The sequence below is a fragment of the Emys orbicularis genome, chromosome 2 (genome assembly GCF_028017835.1).
Source record: "Emys orbicularis isolate rEmyOrb1 chromosome 2, rEmyOrb1.hap1, whole genome shotgun sequence".
Lineage (NCBI taxonomy): Eukaryota > Metazoa > Chordata > Testudines > Emydidae > Emys > Emys orbicularis.
The window spans coordinates 261,864,893-261,882,997 of record NC_088684.1 but is presented as its reverse complement, the minus strand read 5'-3'; the positions used below and the strand labels follow the sequence as shown (position 1 = coordinate 261,882,997).

General features: G+C 35.7%; 1 protein-coding gene across 1 annotated transcript in view; it reads left to right on the top strand.

Moving 5' to 3' along the window:
- DNAJC1 (DnaJ heat shock protein family (Hsp40) member C1) overlaps positions 1 to 18,105 on the top strand; it is a 193,245-nt gene that overhangs the window by 80,653 nt on the left and 94,487 nt on the right. Inside the window, exons 4-8 of the mRNA XM_065399151.1 lie at positions 345 to 510; positions 1,522 to 1,619; positions 2,785 to 2,878; positions 13,748 to 13,838; positions 17,275 to 17,441. Coding sequence (XP_065255223.1) covers positions 345 to 510; positions 1,522 to 1,619; positions 2,785 to 2,878; positions 13,748 to 13,838; positions 17,275 to 17,441 — 616 coding nt within the window. The remainder of the gene's footprint in view (positions 1 to 344; positions 511 to 1,521; positions 1,620 to 2,784; positions 2,879 to 13,747; positions 13,839 to 17,274; positions 17,442 to 18,105) is intronic.

The following is an 18,105-nucleotide window of genomic DNA, read 5'->3' as shown; positions in this document are numbered from 1 at the left end:
TTATTTCTCTTGTTGTTCACTTACATCCTGGGGACCTGACCATTGATTAATAGGCATGCAGAACATATATCCCATTCTACAGCAAGTCCTGATTCATAAGAAAATCAGATGGGGGTGCTGTAGGAATAGTAGAGTTTACCACCTTTTCTGCAAGAGATGGGAAGCATTTCCACATCATACTGCTCTGAACTCTGTCTGTCCCCTGGTATTTCAAAAAAGTTACATTATTTTTATTATTTTATTTTATTTTGTGGTGTTGTGGTAATTTCTGTCTTTAACATGAAGTGAGTTGGTTTATTTCATTTTAAACTCTCCATGAAAGCCTGTTATATTTGCTACTGTAGGTATGATGATATTCTGATCAATGGACTACCAGACTGGCGACAGCCTGTATTCTACTACAGGCGGGTGAGAAAAATGAGCAATGCTGAGCTGGCATTACTCTTGTTCATTATTCTCACAGTGGGTCATTATGCTGTGGTTTGGTCAATCTACCTGGAAAAACAGCTGGTAAGTATTGGTAATAAATCAAATGCACTACAATCATTAGTGTATCTGAAATTCTTGCAAAAGTTTCCAAATAATAGGGATTTTTACAATATGTCCTTTTTCCATTGAAATTAGTTTTCTGGTATTTTAAATGGTTAGTTGTATTAGTAGCAAATATTTTATTATTTAGTTGTATGTTTTATATGTTCTATATGTTCTAGATTCAAAAGTCAAAATGAAATAATTTTTATATGAATGTAACGTAAAATTTTAATTTCTTATACGGTCGCTGATGACAATTCGTGAACAAGAGGGTTTTTTTTCTAGTTATCAGAGGAAAGAAAGACAGCAGACACCTTCTCTACCATCTGTTGAAGCAGAAACATGTCTTTCCATGGTCATGCTTTTGGTCTTCACAAGTGTTGGGTGTCTCTGGTCTTGATTTTCAGAATTCATACTCACTTTGGCTTTTCCTGTTCTTACTGGAGGTTTTTTCCAAAATAAAACCTGATAAATGTTCTCTGGTCCATTAGATAAGCAGTCAAAGCTAAAGCATTTTTTAGTATTTATTCTCCCCCGCCCCCCACCCCTATATGTCTTTGGAAGCTTTAAGTTGATGGTACAAGCAAACATAACATAAAAAGCAATTAATTTTTGTTTATACTCTTAAAAAAACAAACACAAATTCAACAGTATTCACACATTAGCATCTATTTACTTTTTATTTTCCAAGCTACATTATTAAAGTTGATGAATGAGAAAGGAGGCAAGTTGAATGCTTTCTCTTCTTAGAAAACTTTGATTGCTATGGAGATACACATGACTGACAGAGCTGGACTTCATGTGTGTTTAAGGACTGGATGCCATGGCAACAGTTATTGTTAAAGATAGATGATTTTACTTAATCATGTAGGACCCTAGATATATTTGCATAAATGCTACTCTAATGTTTATCCTTCACAGAAGAGTTCCAGTAACATTCATAGAGTACATGTTAATGATAATTGTAATCATAATTCTTTCTACATTAAGGATGAACTGCTTAGCAAAAAAAAGAGAGATAAGAAGAAAAAGACAGGAGGCAGGAGTACAGATGAAGTAAAACTTGGGACTGCTGACAAAAACGAAAGGTGGGAACAGTTACTAGTGTATTTTCATATTTAAATGATTTTGTCAAAGGTCCACTTCAGCTATTAAAGAAATTGATCAAATATTTTACACACACAGCCTGTATGCTTGTATGTGGTGTGTCCACACCGAAAGATAATCTCTTAAATTTATGAGAATGTTGCAAGGCTGGCAATGTGTACTCTGATTGCTGTTTATAAATATTCAGGGAGGCATTGGTGTGGGTTTGTAATATGAAATGTGGCTATGTGGAAGATCAAAAGTAATTGTAAAGCAAAGAATGTATAAAGTATAGTTTATTTGCAGAAGGGTGCTTCTGGTTTATAAAATAATTTTTGCAAGAAGTTTATTACAAGCTTTTCTACTGAAGATTTAAATTAGGTTAAAAATGTAAACTAACAAGTTCACCATTACTGAGTCTTTAACGTATTTCTCTGGTAAGTGCTGAAATTTTGGAGGTTCTTGAATGTTGTTTGATTCACGTAGAAACAAAAGCATTAGTAAAGGACTCTGACACTGCTGTTTAGTTAAGAAACAACATAGGGAAGTGACATCCAGTATACTCCAAAAGATACCACCATTTCTTCTATTGATTTATAGAAAGAAATAAAGGGTTTAAATAGTTCACACAGCAGGGGCATGAACTGGATCAATGCAGGATGGAGATCAGAGACTATTCTGCCTGTCTTCTATTCTGATGACATCAGTGAGTAATGCTTCAGTGAACTGCAAATGACATTAATTTTTATGTATTGGTTTATTTATGCTACCGTCTTCATATCTAGTTGTCAGCGCTTGTGAACACTTTGGTGATGGTTAGTCTTTTTTAGCTGAAATGATCACTTAAGTCTTAGGAATTTATTTTTGTGTAAATGAAGAAAAGTCCTGTTAAAAGAAGATTAAAAATATAACAATTAATAGAAGCACATTGTCTAAATCTAGTCTTGATTCTTTGGTTTGTTATATGCTTTTTAATGGCTTCAATATTCATAATGTATATTTTGTATTAATGTTTATGCACTTTCAAAATGGATTAATAAGCATTTTGAATTTTACATTTCTAGTTTGAGGCTGTAGGAGAGTTTGCTGACTTTTGTAAACAGGTATATTGTGTAATGAGAATGAAAATGTATTTTTAATATTTAAAATAATTTTACTTTGATGTAGATCATTGGAAAAACCACAGTGGCGTGATTTGCTTCCGTGCAAGCTGGGAATTTGGTTCTGTCTTACTGTAAAATCATTACCTCAGCTGTTGCAGGTAAAAATACAATTTGCACCCCACTTTTTTATGGGATTATTTTGCTGGTTTCATTATGCTGTGATCACACACAGTGTGGCTTGTTCACATGATTTTTCTGTCATCAGAAGTATTTTTCTTATACAGATAAATTATTATTTTAAGGGTATTATTTAAAAGTTCATCTAAATGTGAATATATATTTGTAAAATGAGTCTTTTGTTTAATATATCCTACAATTCTAATTGTAGTTCTCTCAATCTGCACTCTGATTTATAAACAGGCAAGACTTTAAGAACTGTTCAAGAATAAATAGAAAAGGAGGGTGAAAATTACATGTATTTTAGGAGAAGAAGCAGTGTGTGGAAATAAACTGTAAATGGTAACATTTAATTATAGCTTAAATGTATATAAAATATACAGTATTTGTGTAATATATTGTACATTAATATCCAGTTCAAATTTAATAGGAAACAGGGAAATAAATTGAGGGTGTTTTTTTTTTACATGGAGTAATTTTAATTTTACCCTTTTCACTGGCAAATGATATCCACCTTTTCCTCAAATTAATCCACTAATTTTTTTTAATGACTGAGAAGGTTTTTAAAAAATTATTCATATGCAAAAATCTGTCAGTGGAAGGATAAGGTTGTACAGTTAGTACTTTGGAGGAGGGGAAAAATCAGGAAAAGCAAAAATTAACATTAGCATAGGAACTTAAATTTGTTCAGCCTGTCTGACTATAGAATTTTCTTCTACGTTAAGTGTATAACAATAGATTTATTTGTTAAAGGCATATTGTAAGATACACAAATTATGTAACATCACCAACTTAGTGTCATTATAGTCAGGAAAGTGTCTAGAGAAAAAATATCTTCTTACATAACAGATTTTTACACCCTGTGGTTTTGGTCATATCTGCTTTAGTGATTAAAAAATAAGATGGTTGCATTTTTATTATTATTATTATTATTATTATTATTATTATTATTATTATTATTATTTGTTTCTCTTATTAATACTGTAGAGTTGCTATGAATCAGGGAAAGCAAGCAGGGTTAGATTTTGGCTTACACATCACTAACATAATTATTAACTAAGGCACCACTGCTGGAACTGTTTCCATGCAGATGAAACCTAGGTTTCACTTCCATGCAGTTGACTTTACAGGAGTGGCATATTAAACAAGCAAGAAAGCAAAACAACAAATTGTTTTATCTGTTAGCAGAATAAACTTACTAAGGAAGTCACAGAGACAATAAACATGTTTCTCAGGATTGACCTTTTTAGTGACTTTTTCAAGGATAACTTCTCTTGAATGTTAGTTGTAGACATCTTAACTGCTTGTATTACCTTATTTTTTTAAAAATTAATGGTGTAGTCTTGATATTGTACTAAAGTAGTTTTTAGTTAATTTTCTTGTTTTAAAGAAAATAATGATCACTTCCCGGTCACAGTTGGGCTTTTAAGTTCAACTCGTTCACCAAAACGAGGAATGGGGGAGGAGTGAATTCACAAATTGTTGCTGCTATTTGTTGACAATTTCCTGTATTGGTTAATAATCGTTTTGATTATTTTCTTCATTTACAATTTCTCCAATCCTTCTTTTTCTAGGAGCAATCATGGTGTATTGTGTCATTAGACTATGCTAAAAAAATCGTAGATGCCTATTGAGCATACCCAAGTTACTTTTCTTCAATCAATCTTCAATCATGTAACTTTATTATCCAACAAACTATTCTCAAAAGTGGCCAGTGATATTCCATAATTAATAATATTTATAGGCTAAGTTTAAAAGCTCCATCCCTATTTGAATGAAGTGTGCGTAGGAGAGAAAGCTGTAGCAATATCTTAGTGGCAAAAGTTTGCCCATGCCACTCACTATCTTCACCCTTAAGCCTTACATATTACAACTAGCTGAACAGATTTTCCTCAAACTTAAAAAATATATCACTTTTTGCTTGATACCAGAAAGCTTCATCCCCAAAAGAGGCTTTTTTTTTTTTTTTTTTTTTTTTTTTTTTTTAAGTGAAAGCAAGATTATAATTAATGTTGCAAAATAGTTTCAATCTAGTATTTGCTCTAAAAAATATTTACTTATGAGATGATAGGGCATGTTAATGTCCTACTTGCCACCATTCTATCCACTTAGATGATTCAGATTGCAGAGATGCTACACATGTCTAATTCTCATTTATCCAACTGAATGTCTTCCTCCCCTTTCCCCCCTCAAAAATATCAAATCAGAGAAGGAGGCACTTAAAATAATTAAGGTGGGCCTTTACTTGAGAAAAATGCTTTGTTTGCATGTCCTCGGAATGGCCTATGTCATTTTATCTTGCTCTGCTTTTTGCATGATGGAGTTGAAAGAAAAATAGGAAAGGTGTGAGAAAAATGTAGAACTTTGAAAACTGAATTATATAAGGAAGCTTTTATTTTTAATTATTTGGGAGCATGAATCAAGAGGAGGAAGAGGAACAAGATGGATTTTCATAGTTGTGCCTGTGAGGTTAGTTAAATTTAGGGGCGGAGAAAGTGAAGAAAACAAAGTAAATTTAAAAAATTCTTGTAGGAAGGGAGCTTGTTGAAAGAAGTGATGTAACAACGTTGATAGTCCAGGCCAAATCTGGGTGTTGCTTTTTTGTGAATGTAGTGTGAAACACTTAAACATTAACTTGTATTGTTCAGTGTAATTTGTACTGTAATTAAATGTATGATTTGTACTGTAGGCACAGAGTACAATAAATAGGATACATGTTGTTGTTAGGCCCATTTTTGTTTACTCTTTCAGGTGAATGAAGAGGAATGAAGGAAGGCTGTAGGTGGCTTATTTTTTTCTCTTAAAAATCAACAAAAACAAAACTATCCCTCTCTTCTTCCCTCCCCCCCTCCCCCCCCCCCCCCCACACAATCTAGGGATTGAAAAGTCAAGCTTGTAACAAAGGAATGAAACTGTTTAATAGTGTGTGTGTCGCAGTCCAAATCAAGAGTGTAATTCAGAGCACAGACTTGTGTTAATTACAGATTTTAATTATCTTTGTGTGGGACAAAAGCAGACTTATCTGTGAATAGACTGGTTTTTAACAAAAAGGTGACTGAGGGTTTCTGTCCGTAGATGAAGACATACAACTTGAGGAAACTGTTTTGCTATTTCCTAAAGGTCCTTGCTAACTACTCTTTATTCTCATTGTTGCTTATAGATAACTGAAAATAAAAGTGTTCTCTATTAAGCTACTTTCTTCTTCTTTTTTTAAGCAAGTATTCTTTTCCCTTCTTCCATGTTACTTGTAGTGGAAACTTAAAAATTAGTGTGTTGGTCTTCATTTTGTACTAACTCTATTTATGCCAGCACAGCCCTAGGAAACATTTTTGTTAGTTAAATTGTCATGTCACTGCTGGCCTTGCTGTAATGAAGCAGGAAGCATTTTTGTCTGGTTCCTCCAGAAATGGACTCTTGTTAAGAAAATGAAATTCTCCTATTATCTGCAGAATAATGATACAAGCTTCACTGCATATTTCCATCAATAGGTTGTTGGAAAATCTTCTAGTGATTCTCCAATGGTGAGGAGCCCTTCAGTCTCTATTCATATTTGCGCCAAGTGTAACCTATTGAGATTGTCAACAAGGTTTCCAATTATGACGGTGACTTTTGGGATACAAACCTTTAGTCCATTTTCTAGTAGACAGAATAAAAATGGCCACTAATTTATTTTATGTAGACCATGTATGATAGTTAATTACACTTAGTTACTAGCCTGGACTAGATTCAAAGCAGTGAGCAAGAGATGTTTAATTTTTAATGTTTAATGCAGTGTTGAATTAAAAGAAAAATCCAGGAGAAATTTTTCACTGCATTTAAACAGCTTTTTAAAGATGGTCCAATTCTTCCCAGAACAGGTTGGCAGTATCTCATTGATCTCAAAAACCTCTACCAAAAGCATTTCATCTTTGGCAAGGCCATTTTTATGTTTCCTTTGTTTTGTGATCTAATCAAACTTTTCCATATATGTTTGTTTATTACATTTTACTTCATATTTTAGTGTGATATATTTGATATTATATCTGTAATATTTAAATAGAATATATAAAAAGAGGGACTTTTATAGAGGAAACTTTGAAGCACAAGATTTAACCCATAGAAAACTATTTAATTCATAGGGGGATGACAACCAGGAGCTACCTAGTTTTCCAGGATTTTAGGATGACCAGTACTGGAGCACTGCACTTAGTAAGAAGAAGAGTTCCTAGCTTCTGCAAGATAGGATAGGGCAGGATGTGGGGCAGAATGGGTGCCCATTTACCCTGCCCGAAACCAGGCCCAGACTAAAGAATTTTGGGGCCCTGTGCACTATGGAAATTGCGGGATCTACACCTTACTTAAAGTGCCTCTGCCACATAAATAACCCACCTCACACAGACTTTCAAATGCCTCTTCTATCCCATATATACCCCATTCACATCCCAGGAGCCTTTACATGCATTTTGCTCACTGCAAACCCCAACAATTTACATTCACCGGCAGTCCCCAACATCCCAGCTCCCAAGCTCACTGACCCCCAGCATTGCCAACTCCCCCTCAGCCCCTCACTCTGCAGCTCCCCAACACTTCTCATCCAGCACATAGGCTATCAACAATTAGCCCCAGCACCTCACCCCCATGACCTTCCAGGACACTCACTGGTGCCCTGCAGCTCTGCACTCTGCATTCTGCTCTTTTCCTAGGGTAGCGTCGCACCTCCCAATCCCAGCTCCACAGCTCTGCTCATTTCCAGTGCCTGCCATGCACTTACATGGCCCCACACTTTAGGGGGAAGGGATAGCTCAGTGGTTTGAACATTGGCCTGCTAAACCCAGGGTTGTGAGTTCAATCCTTGAGGGGGCCATTTAGGGATCTGGGGCAAAAATCTGTCTGGGGATTGGTCCTGCTTTGAGCAGGGGGTTGGACTAGATGACCTCCTGAGGTCCCTTCCAACCCTGATATTCTATGATTCTCAGCTGCCCCTCTGTAGGAAAAATTTGAGTGAGTGGTGGTGTAACCTGGTGCACAGGTTCTCAGTGCTGCCCTGGTATTGAGTGCACACTAGTGAATTTGGGCCTACCTGGAACCAATTTCATCCTTTTAGGGGAACCGGCAGTGGAGGGTTAGGTTGCAGTTGGAGTTCAAGGCAGAGATTAAGTGGCTCAGAAGGTGGCAGGCAAAAGGAGGGCTGGGGGTAAACCAGGGACTGTGGAAGGTGAGCAAGAATAATTTGGTGGATAGCCTGCGATATTCACTAGAGGAAATAAGGGTACGTCTACACTTACCGGAGGGTCCGGCGGCAGGCAGTCGATGTTCTGGGATCGATCCCGGAAGTGCTCGCCGTTGACGCCGGTACTCCAGCTCAGCGAGAGGAGTACGCGGCATCGACGGGGGTAAGTTCGGACTAAGGTACTTCGAATTCAGCTATGTTATTAACGTAGCTGAATTTGCGTACCTTAGTCCGAAGTGGGGGCTTAGTGGGGACCAGGCCTAAGTGGCTTATACTTTGGGGAAGGAGCAGAAGGTAATTGGTGGTGGAATAAAAGTTATAGGAGGGAAGAGACTCATTAAAAAGAAGATACTTGTCTGCAGTTTACAGACAACCTTGTCCGCAAGGTTGTCTGAAGGTTAAAACATCCATTTTGACTTCTATCATTTTATGCAATGTTTGTTTAAAGGCAAACTGGTACATAAGAGTTTTTTCTCTTCAGGCTTGTCTACACGTAGTGCTGAAGCGGCGCAGCTGCACTGCTGTAGCACTGTAGTGAAGATGCTACTTCACTAATGGGAGAGCTTCTCCCGTCGGCATAGTTAACCAACCTCCGTGAGAGGCAGTAGCAATGTTGATGGGTGAAGCACCTCCCCCGGTCGACATAGCTCTGTCTACTGGGGGTTAGGTCAGTATAAGTATATTGCTTGGGGGTGTGGATTTTTTACACCCCAAGTGACATAGTTATACCGATGTTAGTTTGTAGTGTAGACCTGGCCTAAGTTAGCTTGTTTTTTCGTTTTTGATCATGTAGATCTAATTTTTTGACATCCCATTTGTTACCTTGACAATACACTGATGTCAGGATTATTTAATGCAATGAAAGAGCGTTTTTGCCACATGATGATTGGTGGTGGTAATTATACAAAAATGGGCAAATCCAAGGTTGTTTTTTCAAGTAGCTCTAACTTGACCCTTTCTTCATATTCTCACACACAAAAAATTGATTACTATATACTTAGGATTGTTTCCGGGATTGTTATAACTCTCATACAAACTACATAAGAATATTACAATTAAAAAACCAAACAACTCTAACCATCCAAAAATACGGAGATGACCATTTAAGGTACTATACATAAATATTACACTTCCTTTACAATTTGCATATTTAGTTAACAACAATATTGATATACAGAAAACACAGTTTAATGGTTTAGTTACATATGTCCAGTTGGGTTGCTAGTCTGTGAGAGTGGTGAAGTGCTGGACCAACAGTATTTTCAGACCAATCATCCTTAAATTTAAAAAAAAGGGCTGTATCCACTTACACGGATCAGAGCAAGGGAAAGTCTGATTTTATCATGAAATGTGCCTGGGATCACACCTGGTTCTATGAGGCAAGTCTCCCCTTTTCCAGCCCTTGTGTTGTTTTCTCTGGTCTGCCCTCCTTGTGAGGGAAATGAGGGGAGACCAACGAGGGCTAGGTGAAGAGAACCAAAACAGCAAAGACTGGTAAAAGCAACTAATTGAAATCCCCAATTCCGTATATCAATCCAAGCATCAGAAAAACTCCACCATAAACAAAATGGTAGTTTTTCTTTATTTAAAAAAATAATAATTAAGTGAGGATTAATTTTGTTGCCCTTCTCTATCAAGAACTTTTATGGTACCTGGCACCACAGCACTGAGCACATTTTGTAAATGACATTCCGTTCATCCGATCTGTAAATTTACTGATAGCTGGCAACACTGTATATAGTGTGGCAGAGCTGTGAAAACCTTAACTTCATATATCCGTGCTTCTGTGTGATAAAATGTGGACCATTATGTTGCATTAAACTATTTTTGCCTTGAAGTTTCTTGGATTTTTAAAACGTAAAACTGACAGATTAATGGTCTAATAACTTTTCTTTAATGCACTTGTTTGAAAGATCAGCCAATCAAATCAAAGTTGCTATGTATGTATCTGTAAAACTGTACATGTGTTTATACATGAAACAACACACACAGCATAGCTGGGAGCCTACATGTCACGACTTTGATACATAGTAATATATTACACTTTCCTTAACTATCTTGGTATTCTTTTCAAATGCTTCTATTTCTCAAGCAAATTCCTTCAAACAGGAGGAAAACACTTGTTCCTATTAAGGTGTACCCAAACTGTTCCTGGTAGGCAGAACATTTCCAAACTGCTTGTTTTTCTTTAGAAATTTGGGCTTTGATCCAGATCCAAATTTTGTTGCTTAGGCTGCTCTTTAATTCTTTAAGAGGACTGAGTACATAACAGGTATGAAATGTAGGTGTAGATATATTTTGAACTACTGGAATGCAAAAGAAAGTGTCTGGTCAAAAATGTGCTTAGAAGCCTGATTTATCTAAATTGGGGGTAGGCAAATTGTATTTTTTATATTTATATTTTCAAAATTGTGTAGAATAATCCCCATCAGTTGGCCTGAAAATGATCATAGTATGATAAAATTGAACCCATAAACATCTTGGAAAACTAAGAGCCGGAACATGAGGATTTATAATGGAAATTACATTTCAACCATAACTAAAGATATATGGCAAAAAGTTCACTGCAGGATTGGGCAGTAGCAAAAATATGTTGATGAGGGAGAGAACTTGTATTCAAACATAAGTGTCTGGTATGATTACAAAGTTATAGAAAAAGCTACTGTTAAGTAAATTACTTGGTATAATTTGTTCTCCCTTTTAATTTTTTTCCTAGTGAGTCTCCCTATTTCTAAACCTTTTTGTAAGTCTACATTTTTTCCAGTTTCATTTTCAATTTCACTAACTTTTTTGGGCCATATATAGACATACATAGGCAAATTTTGCCCTCAGAGTCATCTTTTTAGCTCTTACTGAACCTGGAGAGCCAAATGCTCACATTTTGAGGGCAGAACTAGCCCTATAAATATTTTTAATGAGTTATTTTTCTGATTTCTGTCCTTTTGCACAGATCTATGCATGTTCTTTTTTTTTTTTCACATTATGCTGATATTCTGATCATACAAAAATACATTGTATTTAATGAAATAATATACATACAGTCCAGTACTTGTTTGATATCTTTTAACCTGAGCAATGCTTTAACTGCACTGATCACCCACTTTATATAGATACATCAAATTTAGTATTGCTGTTGCTTTATCTGCTTCTGACTAGTTTTCTTTGTTTTTCTGCTCTTGTCTCTCATTTTCATCTGAGCCGCTGTTCCAATTGTTCCATGATTGACACACTAGAGAGATTGACAGTTACCCCCTAGTGCCTGCTGTCTGGGGGTCCCATAAGCAATAATGGATTTTGCACCAGAATTTAGCATCAAATATTGGTTTTCAGTGCTAAATCAGAAATGCGGGATGACTGTATCCTCTTTAAAATCATAGCTTTAAACAAAAGCATCCTTGGGATATCTGTAAGCCAAAAATCTATGTACTTAATGTAATCTGAATTTCTCCAAAATTCATAGCAGAGGAAGTTTAAGAGTTTTATTTTTGGTGATTATTCTGGTTAAAGGTATAAATAACCACATAAATACAAGGAAAACTTCTTGTGTGTAAGTGAGGATTCCAAATTTCAGTTTTAACTGAAGAGATAAAAACAGTATAGATCCTATTTTCTACACCAAATCACTGAAAAATTAGTAAGTCCCTTTACTCTTTTAAAGGAGTTGCTATCTTGTTCAAGATGCCTGCTGTAAATGATAGCCATCCTGTATCACATGCATACACACATGTACAGGCCCTTATCCTATGAAGATTGAAGCATGTGCTTAAATTGTGCACTTCAGACCACATTCTCTGGTACACTATGTCCTAATAATGCAAAATGGAAATACCCAGTGGAGTATATCTGCTGCACAGAGGGATATCTCTTCTGGCATAAAACTGTCAGGGGTGACATAGCCCTCTCGTTCCTGATTCCCCCTCACTCTGCAGCAGCTCTCACATGTAGCAGGGCTGGACGGCACCAAAACATAAGTGTCTAAACTGCAATGCAGATGAGAATCCAGCCCTCTGAGTAGTCCAATTGCATATAATGGGGATTCCTCACAGTGCATAAAAGACAAGCATAAGTTGTTGTTGTTTTTAAATATTTTGGGTGGATTTTTTTTTTTTTATCGTGACCCAAGATTGTAAACTCTTTGCCGCACGGACCATCTTTTCATTATGTGTGTGTACAGTGTGTAAGCTTGATTGATGGGTTGGGGCCTCTAGGTGCTAACACAATGCATATAATAATAATTGATTGCATGTAGCATCTGTGTGGTGGACAACATTTTTTTTGTATAGCTGCCAACAGTGGGAATGTAGGGTGCAAACAGAAAATGACTGCTTAACACAGTTTTTAGTCGCTATTTTATTAAAATTGTTTTTATTGCTAATAAAACAATTTTCTGATGAAGTCTATGCCGCCACAATGCAAATAAACTTAAAAAAAATATTTTAAAGCTATTTCTTGGTACAGAAATAGCCAAAATCAAATAGTGAGAATGTTTACAAAAAGAAACTGAAAAACTGATTGCTAACGTATAAAGGAAGAAATAATTAGTTCATTTTGGTATTAATAGGTTAATAAAGGTATAATTGTTATTTTTTATGCAATAACCCAAGTAAAATTCAGTTTACTTAATGTAACTAATTTTGATGTAATAGAAGGAATGTTGTGCATGTCTAAAGTTAATAAATGCAGTTGCAACAACTTCCATTTCAACACTTCTCTATTTTAGTCCTTGTTACTGGTTGAATGCAGATTTACTTAGTGCATAAATAGGAATGCAACTTTAATTCCATTAACTGGCCATCATTGCAGGAAAACTCTCCCTTGCTTATCTCAATCTGGAAATCTTAAAAGCTAAAATAGACAGCCTTTCTCATCATGAATTAATTTAAATCTATTTGAAGATTATTATTCCTGAGGATATTTCTGTCCATAGCTGTCTTGTCACAAATCTTATTCTTACAAGTGCTATGAGTTTCTAATGTAAATCTGATAAACTGGTTTCTAGCAATAAAGATAGTGAAAACCATAAAGATGTTTAATGTTTGATATTTATGCTGAACTGTTGATGCCTTTTTCACAATTTTTAAAGTATTATTAAAAAGGGTTTTTTTGGTAAGGTCTTCTATATTGGATCTCATATTTGCTGACATCATAAATGATTTTACAGCAAGATGTCCACTGCCCTGCAGTAGAAAAAGAAATGGCAGCTTTAATTAAAACATTTATTTTCAAATATCTGTGTAGTGATGAACTTCTTGCTGCTTGAACTTCCAGATTGTTGGGGTGAGCAAAATGGGTGTATGGCCTCTTAAAGAGCTAATTAGGGATGCATTGACTTCTCATGTACAGGACCATTAAAATACCCTTTAGAAGATGGGGTTTTTTTTTTTTCTGTTCTTTTTAAGTTGTATGTGTGTAGTAAACTTTAACCTCGCATTGTTAAATATGGACTTAACACAGAATTTCTATGTTCAAGGCAAGTCATTCCTGTAACTTGAAAATTGCTGTCTCTCAAGTGGAATGAGTGAATATATTTCATTTGCTTTTTTTAAAGAATTAATCTAAAGTGAAATAATTTAAAACAGTGCCATTGTAACAAACTTGTTTATATAAAGGATGCTAATATCATTGCAACATTTTCTTAAAGGATGCCAGACAATTATATGTAGAATATAAAGAAACAAAAATGAAGGCGAGAGAAGATGCCCTGGCTAGAGCTGAACTTGAAACACTTCCGAGTGAGTTTTTAATACTGTCTTAATACACAATCAATGTAATTTATTATAAGATACGTACTATAGAAGATGAATGGGAAAATATGCTTTCATTGTTCTGAAATTTGTTTTGCAAGTTATTTTTGCTGTCTGTTAGTGAAAGAGACTTCTGTGATATGACTTTTTTGAATTTCACTTAATAACCTGTGCTCTCATTTAAATTGGATACAGGTATGTCCGTGTATAAACATAACTATGTGATTAGTCAGAATCAAATATTTGTGCACTGTATAAAACAAATAACTGCTGAATTCCAGTAATTTGGAAAATAGTTTTGCTCTTGTACCAAAAGTACTTCTGAGTTGGATAATTTTTTATAGGTTTATTAAAAAGGTTGTATCTAATAAAATGTAAATTGAAATAAATGTTATTTAACAGTATAGGCAAAGAAACTCAAAAGTAAAGACTTTGTTTATGTTAAGGTATGTTGTTTTCAGAAGTGGCCTCAGGTTGTGAGCCTGTGTGTATTATTGTGTCTGCATATAATTGCAGGTATATTTTATAGTGCATATGGGGTTGATTTCTGTGTGCTATAAAATGCATCCACAGTTACTTGCACCTAAAAAACGTAGATGCAAACTTTGGGTGCAGAGTTGTGACACCGTTGAAATTGGAACCTTAGGGTACTAGATCTCTCTGCTCTCTAAATTCAAGGTGAAAGCAATAAATAACTAGCATGCATATTTTAATATTGAGACTGGGTGATATTCCCTTTTCTAATTCCTTTTTTGATCATAACCAAACTTTTAAAACTTGTTTTCAAAATAAGCTAAAATGTGTGTTTGTTTGAATTGAGTATAATGCTTCTCTATGCATTTTTGTATTTTGGCATGTGTACTAAAAGCTAGTAACCATTGTGGGGTATAGAGTACACATAGGGAAAACCCATAGAAATGTATAGTACAGTCCCATTTGCCCATGGTCTGAGTTTAGTAAAATCAGCAGAGATGACTCAGCATAATTTGGTACCATCTCCCCAAAGCCTGGAGTGTAAAGATCATTCTGCTGTTCAGTAATTATAGGGTGCCAGCCACAAAGTTGGCCAGCTATATACTTCATCTAGCAAATGGTAGTATGAAAATGTGAACACTGCAATCAGTGTTTATCAGTAACGTTATGATATTAGACTATTGTCATTTTGTTTCATTTGAATGATGACCTAGAGCATATCAATTAACAACTTTTAATATTTTGTTAAAAGGACTAGTTTATGGTGCTAGAAGGGCAAATTCAAGTAAGAAAACATTAAAATTATAGTGGTTAGTGATCCTGTGTGTTTATTATTTTACAAATGGCGAATAAACGTTTTTTCAGCATTTTTCTCCTGAGTTCTGGGAGTGCAGAGAGAGGCAAGGGTATTAGTTATGAAACTGAGATTAGTAGAGTTTGTGGTGGAATTTGACACAACCTTAATTGGGCCAATGATACTGAACACTGCTGTTACTGGCTAACCATGTGTTGTCCATCTTATATTTTAAAAATAAATGAATGTGTTGAAGGTTTACAACATTCAGGAGTATAGACACATAACATTACAGAGCATAGACATATCCAGTATGTTACTGAAGTCAGAATATGTTATGTAATAAGAATTCTCCAATGGTTACATGCAAAACAAAAAATCTTTTAAAGTTGTTAAATTCATTGTATACTTCAGAATTAGTATATAAAGGTTTAAAATCCCCAAATGTGCATTTCAATTGTCCCTTTCCTTCTTAATTTTAAAGACCATCAGTGGACTACTGAGTTCATAATAACATTTCTATCTACGTAATTGAGTAAATGCATCTCATGCAGATTAGCAATAGCTGTTTTATGCTGCCTGTTTTTCATGATCTAATTGCTAATTTACCCTCATGTCTGTCTGCTTTACTGCTGAAATTGTGTAATATTCTCTGGGGGATTGAACTAGAACCAGTACAAGGGGGAATTCCATATAACTTGCAAATAGGAGAGAATGCAGCATGGAGGTCTCATTAACATGGGGCATTGCTAGAGAAGATACAAAGTGTGAAAAAGTAATTTCTTGATAAGTAAATATTATCCTACCAGGGAAATCTCTCTCTGCAAAATTTTAGCTTATTCTCTTGACACCTGTGCATGGTTCCTGTTAGCACTTCTCACTATATTCTAAACCTTTTTTCTCCTCATTTCATGTTTAAGTGTAAAATATAATTATAAAATCCTCCATAATGTAGATGTTTGTAAAAATGTGGTTTAAAGAAAGTTTGTTTCTATTATTTATGTAATTATATGTAGCTATGTTTTTTTACTTACACAGCTGTAAATAAGTAAATATTTTAACATTTGAATTTTCTGGTTTCTCCATTTAAATTCATGTGGTTTTTCCTAGCAACCTAACTTGTTACAAGGATACCAGAAGAAAGATACAACACAATTCCAAAGTGCAACTTTATTTGTAGACTTAAAAGTGATTTTTCATTGAACTAATAGTATATATGTAGATAATCCCTGTGGTAAGGGATGTTCCTGTGACCATAGATAGTTCTTGGTCTAAATCCTGATATCAAAGAGGTGATTTATAACTCTAGTTCAGTGGTCACCGGACTGAGTAGCCTTAGGCTTCCCAGGACTAACCAGCTGTCAGTTTTCTTAGTTGGGAACTCAGTTTACTTAAAGAGTTTGAGCAACTACCAAATCACACTCTGGCAGTATATGCTAGTTGGTTTCTCTCCTGTTTTGGGGAGTTTACACCACAGAGTTTCTGAAATTCAAAATTGTAAGGGTCTGCTTTTGAGATGTTGTTTTGTGGGTCTGTTTTTCAGAGAGGCTGAGCACATAATCCCATTTGAAGGCCAACTGAATCTGAAGGTGCTCAGCACCTCCGAAAACTAGGCCTGAGATCTACATCTGCCCAAATGTTAAAATAAAGATATTTGTAAATAAGAATCGAGGGGGTGGGGGGAAATAGACATCATCTCAAAAAGATATACTTTGTTCAGTGCATTTGAGGAAGGGGGAAGGCAAAAGTGACTTTTGAGCTACCTTTCTGCCTCATCCATTCCTGAGGTCATCTGGTCCTGTCTTGACATGTCCTCTACACGAGGCCAGGGTATTGGATGGTGTAGCGCTGACTTTACACCACTGGGGGAAACTCCAGCTATCCACTTAGGGGAACTTTCCAGCTGCAGCTCGAAGCGAGTCCAAGGATCTAGCCCAATGTGTATTTACCTGTTTCTTTGTAGAAAAATAAAACATTTTGCTGTGCAGTTTTGGTTATGACAAACATTTGTCTTCCTTCTCCCTAATAAAAAAAAAATTGAATCCCCTTTTTAACTGAAAAGCTCAACTCAACATTAACCATGGAGTGGCTAGGAACACCTCTAAATCATGTTTCTGGGCAACACTAGTAATAAATCATTTCTCTTTATTTTTGTAGAGGAGAAGAAACCTAAAGTCAAGAAACAAAAGTCGGAATTCCCTATATATACTGCTTCAGAATCTAATGCATATATACCATCATATGAACATGGAGTTTCTATTGAAGAGATTGAGGAACAGATGGATGATTGGTTGGAGAATAAGAACAGAGCATACAAAAAAAAGGCAAGTTAAAATTTCCCTTTACATTTGTCAAGTACATTTAAAAGTTCTTTGAGTGATTGCACATGTGCATTTTGCTCTTGGTATGCGTGCACCCTGCACGCAGTCAGCGGAAATGTTCCCCTCGGTACCTGACGGGGTTGCTTGAGCACACTCTTCTTACCATGTGGCACTGGTACCAGTATAAGGGCCCAGCCAACCCTGAGTTCCCTCAGTTCCTTCTTACTGCCTGTGACGGTCACTGGAACTGCTACTCTTGCTTTTGCAAGTACTATGTGACTGTGTTCTCTTGTATTTTATTGTAAATAATTTAGTGTTATTAAGGACGCTCAAAGGATGCCATACCAGTTCCGAGGATGCCAGTCTCTGCTTTTTCTTTGTTTGCAAACACCTTTCCCATTTCCTCAGTGCTTGGTTCCATATCACCGCAGACTGTTAGGTGTTGAGTACTGAGAAGAGGGATACACCCGCCAGTTTATTTCTACCCCTCTCACGAAGAACTTCTGGGCCAGGAGGTTCAATCTCTCCCCTTATGTGGGAACCATAGAGGAGGTTCCACAGAATTTAAGAGGGAAGGGTTTCTTCTCCCATTATTTCCTAATCCCAAAAGCAAAGGGGAGTCTCAGACCTATCTTAGACCTGTGTCAGCTCCGCAACTATCTCAAAA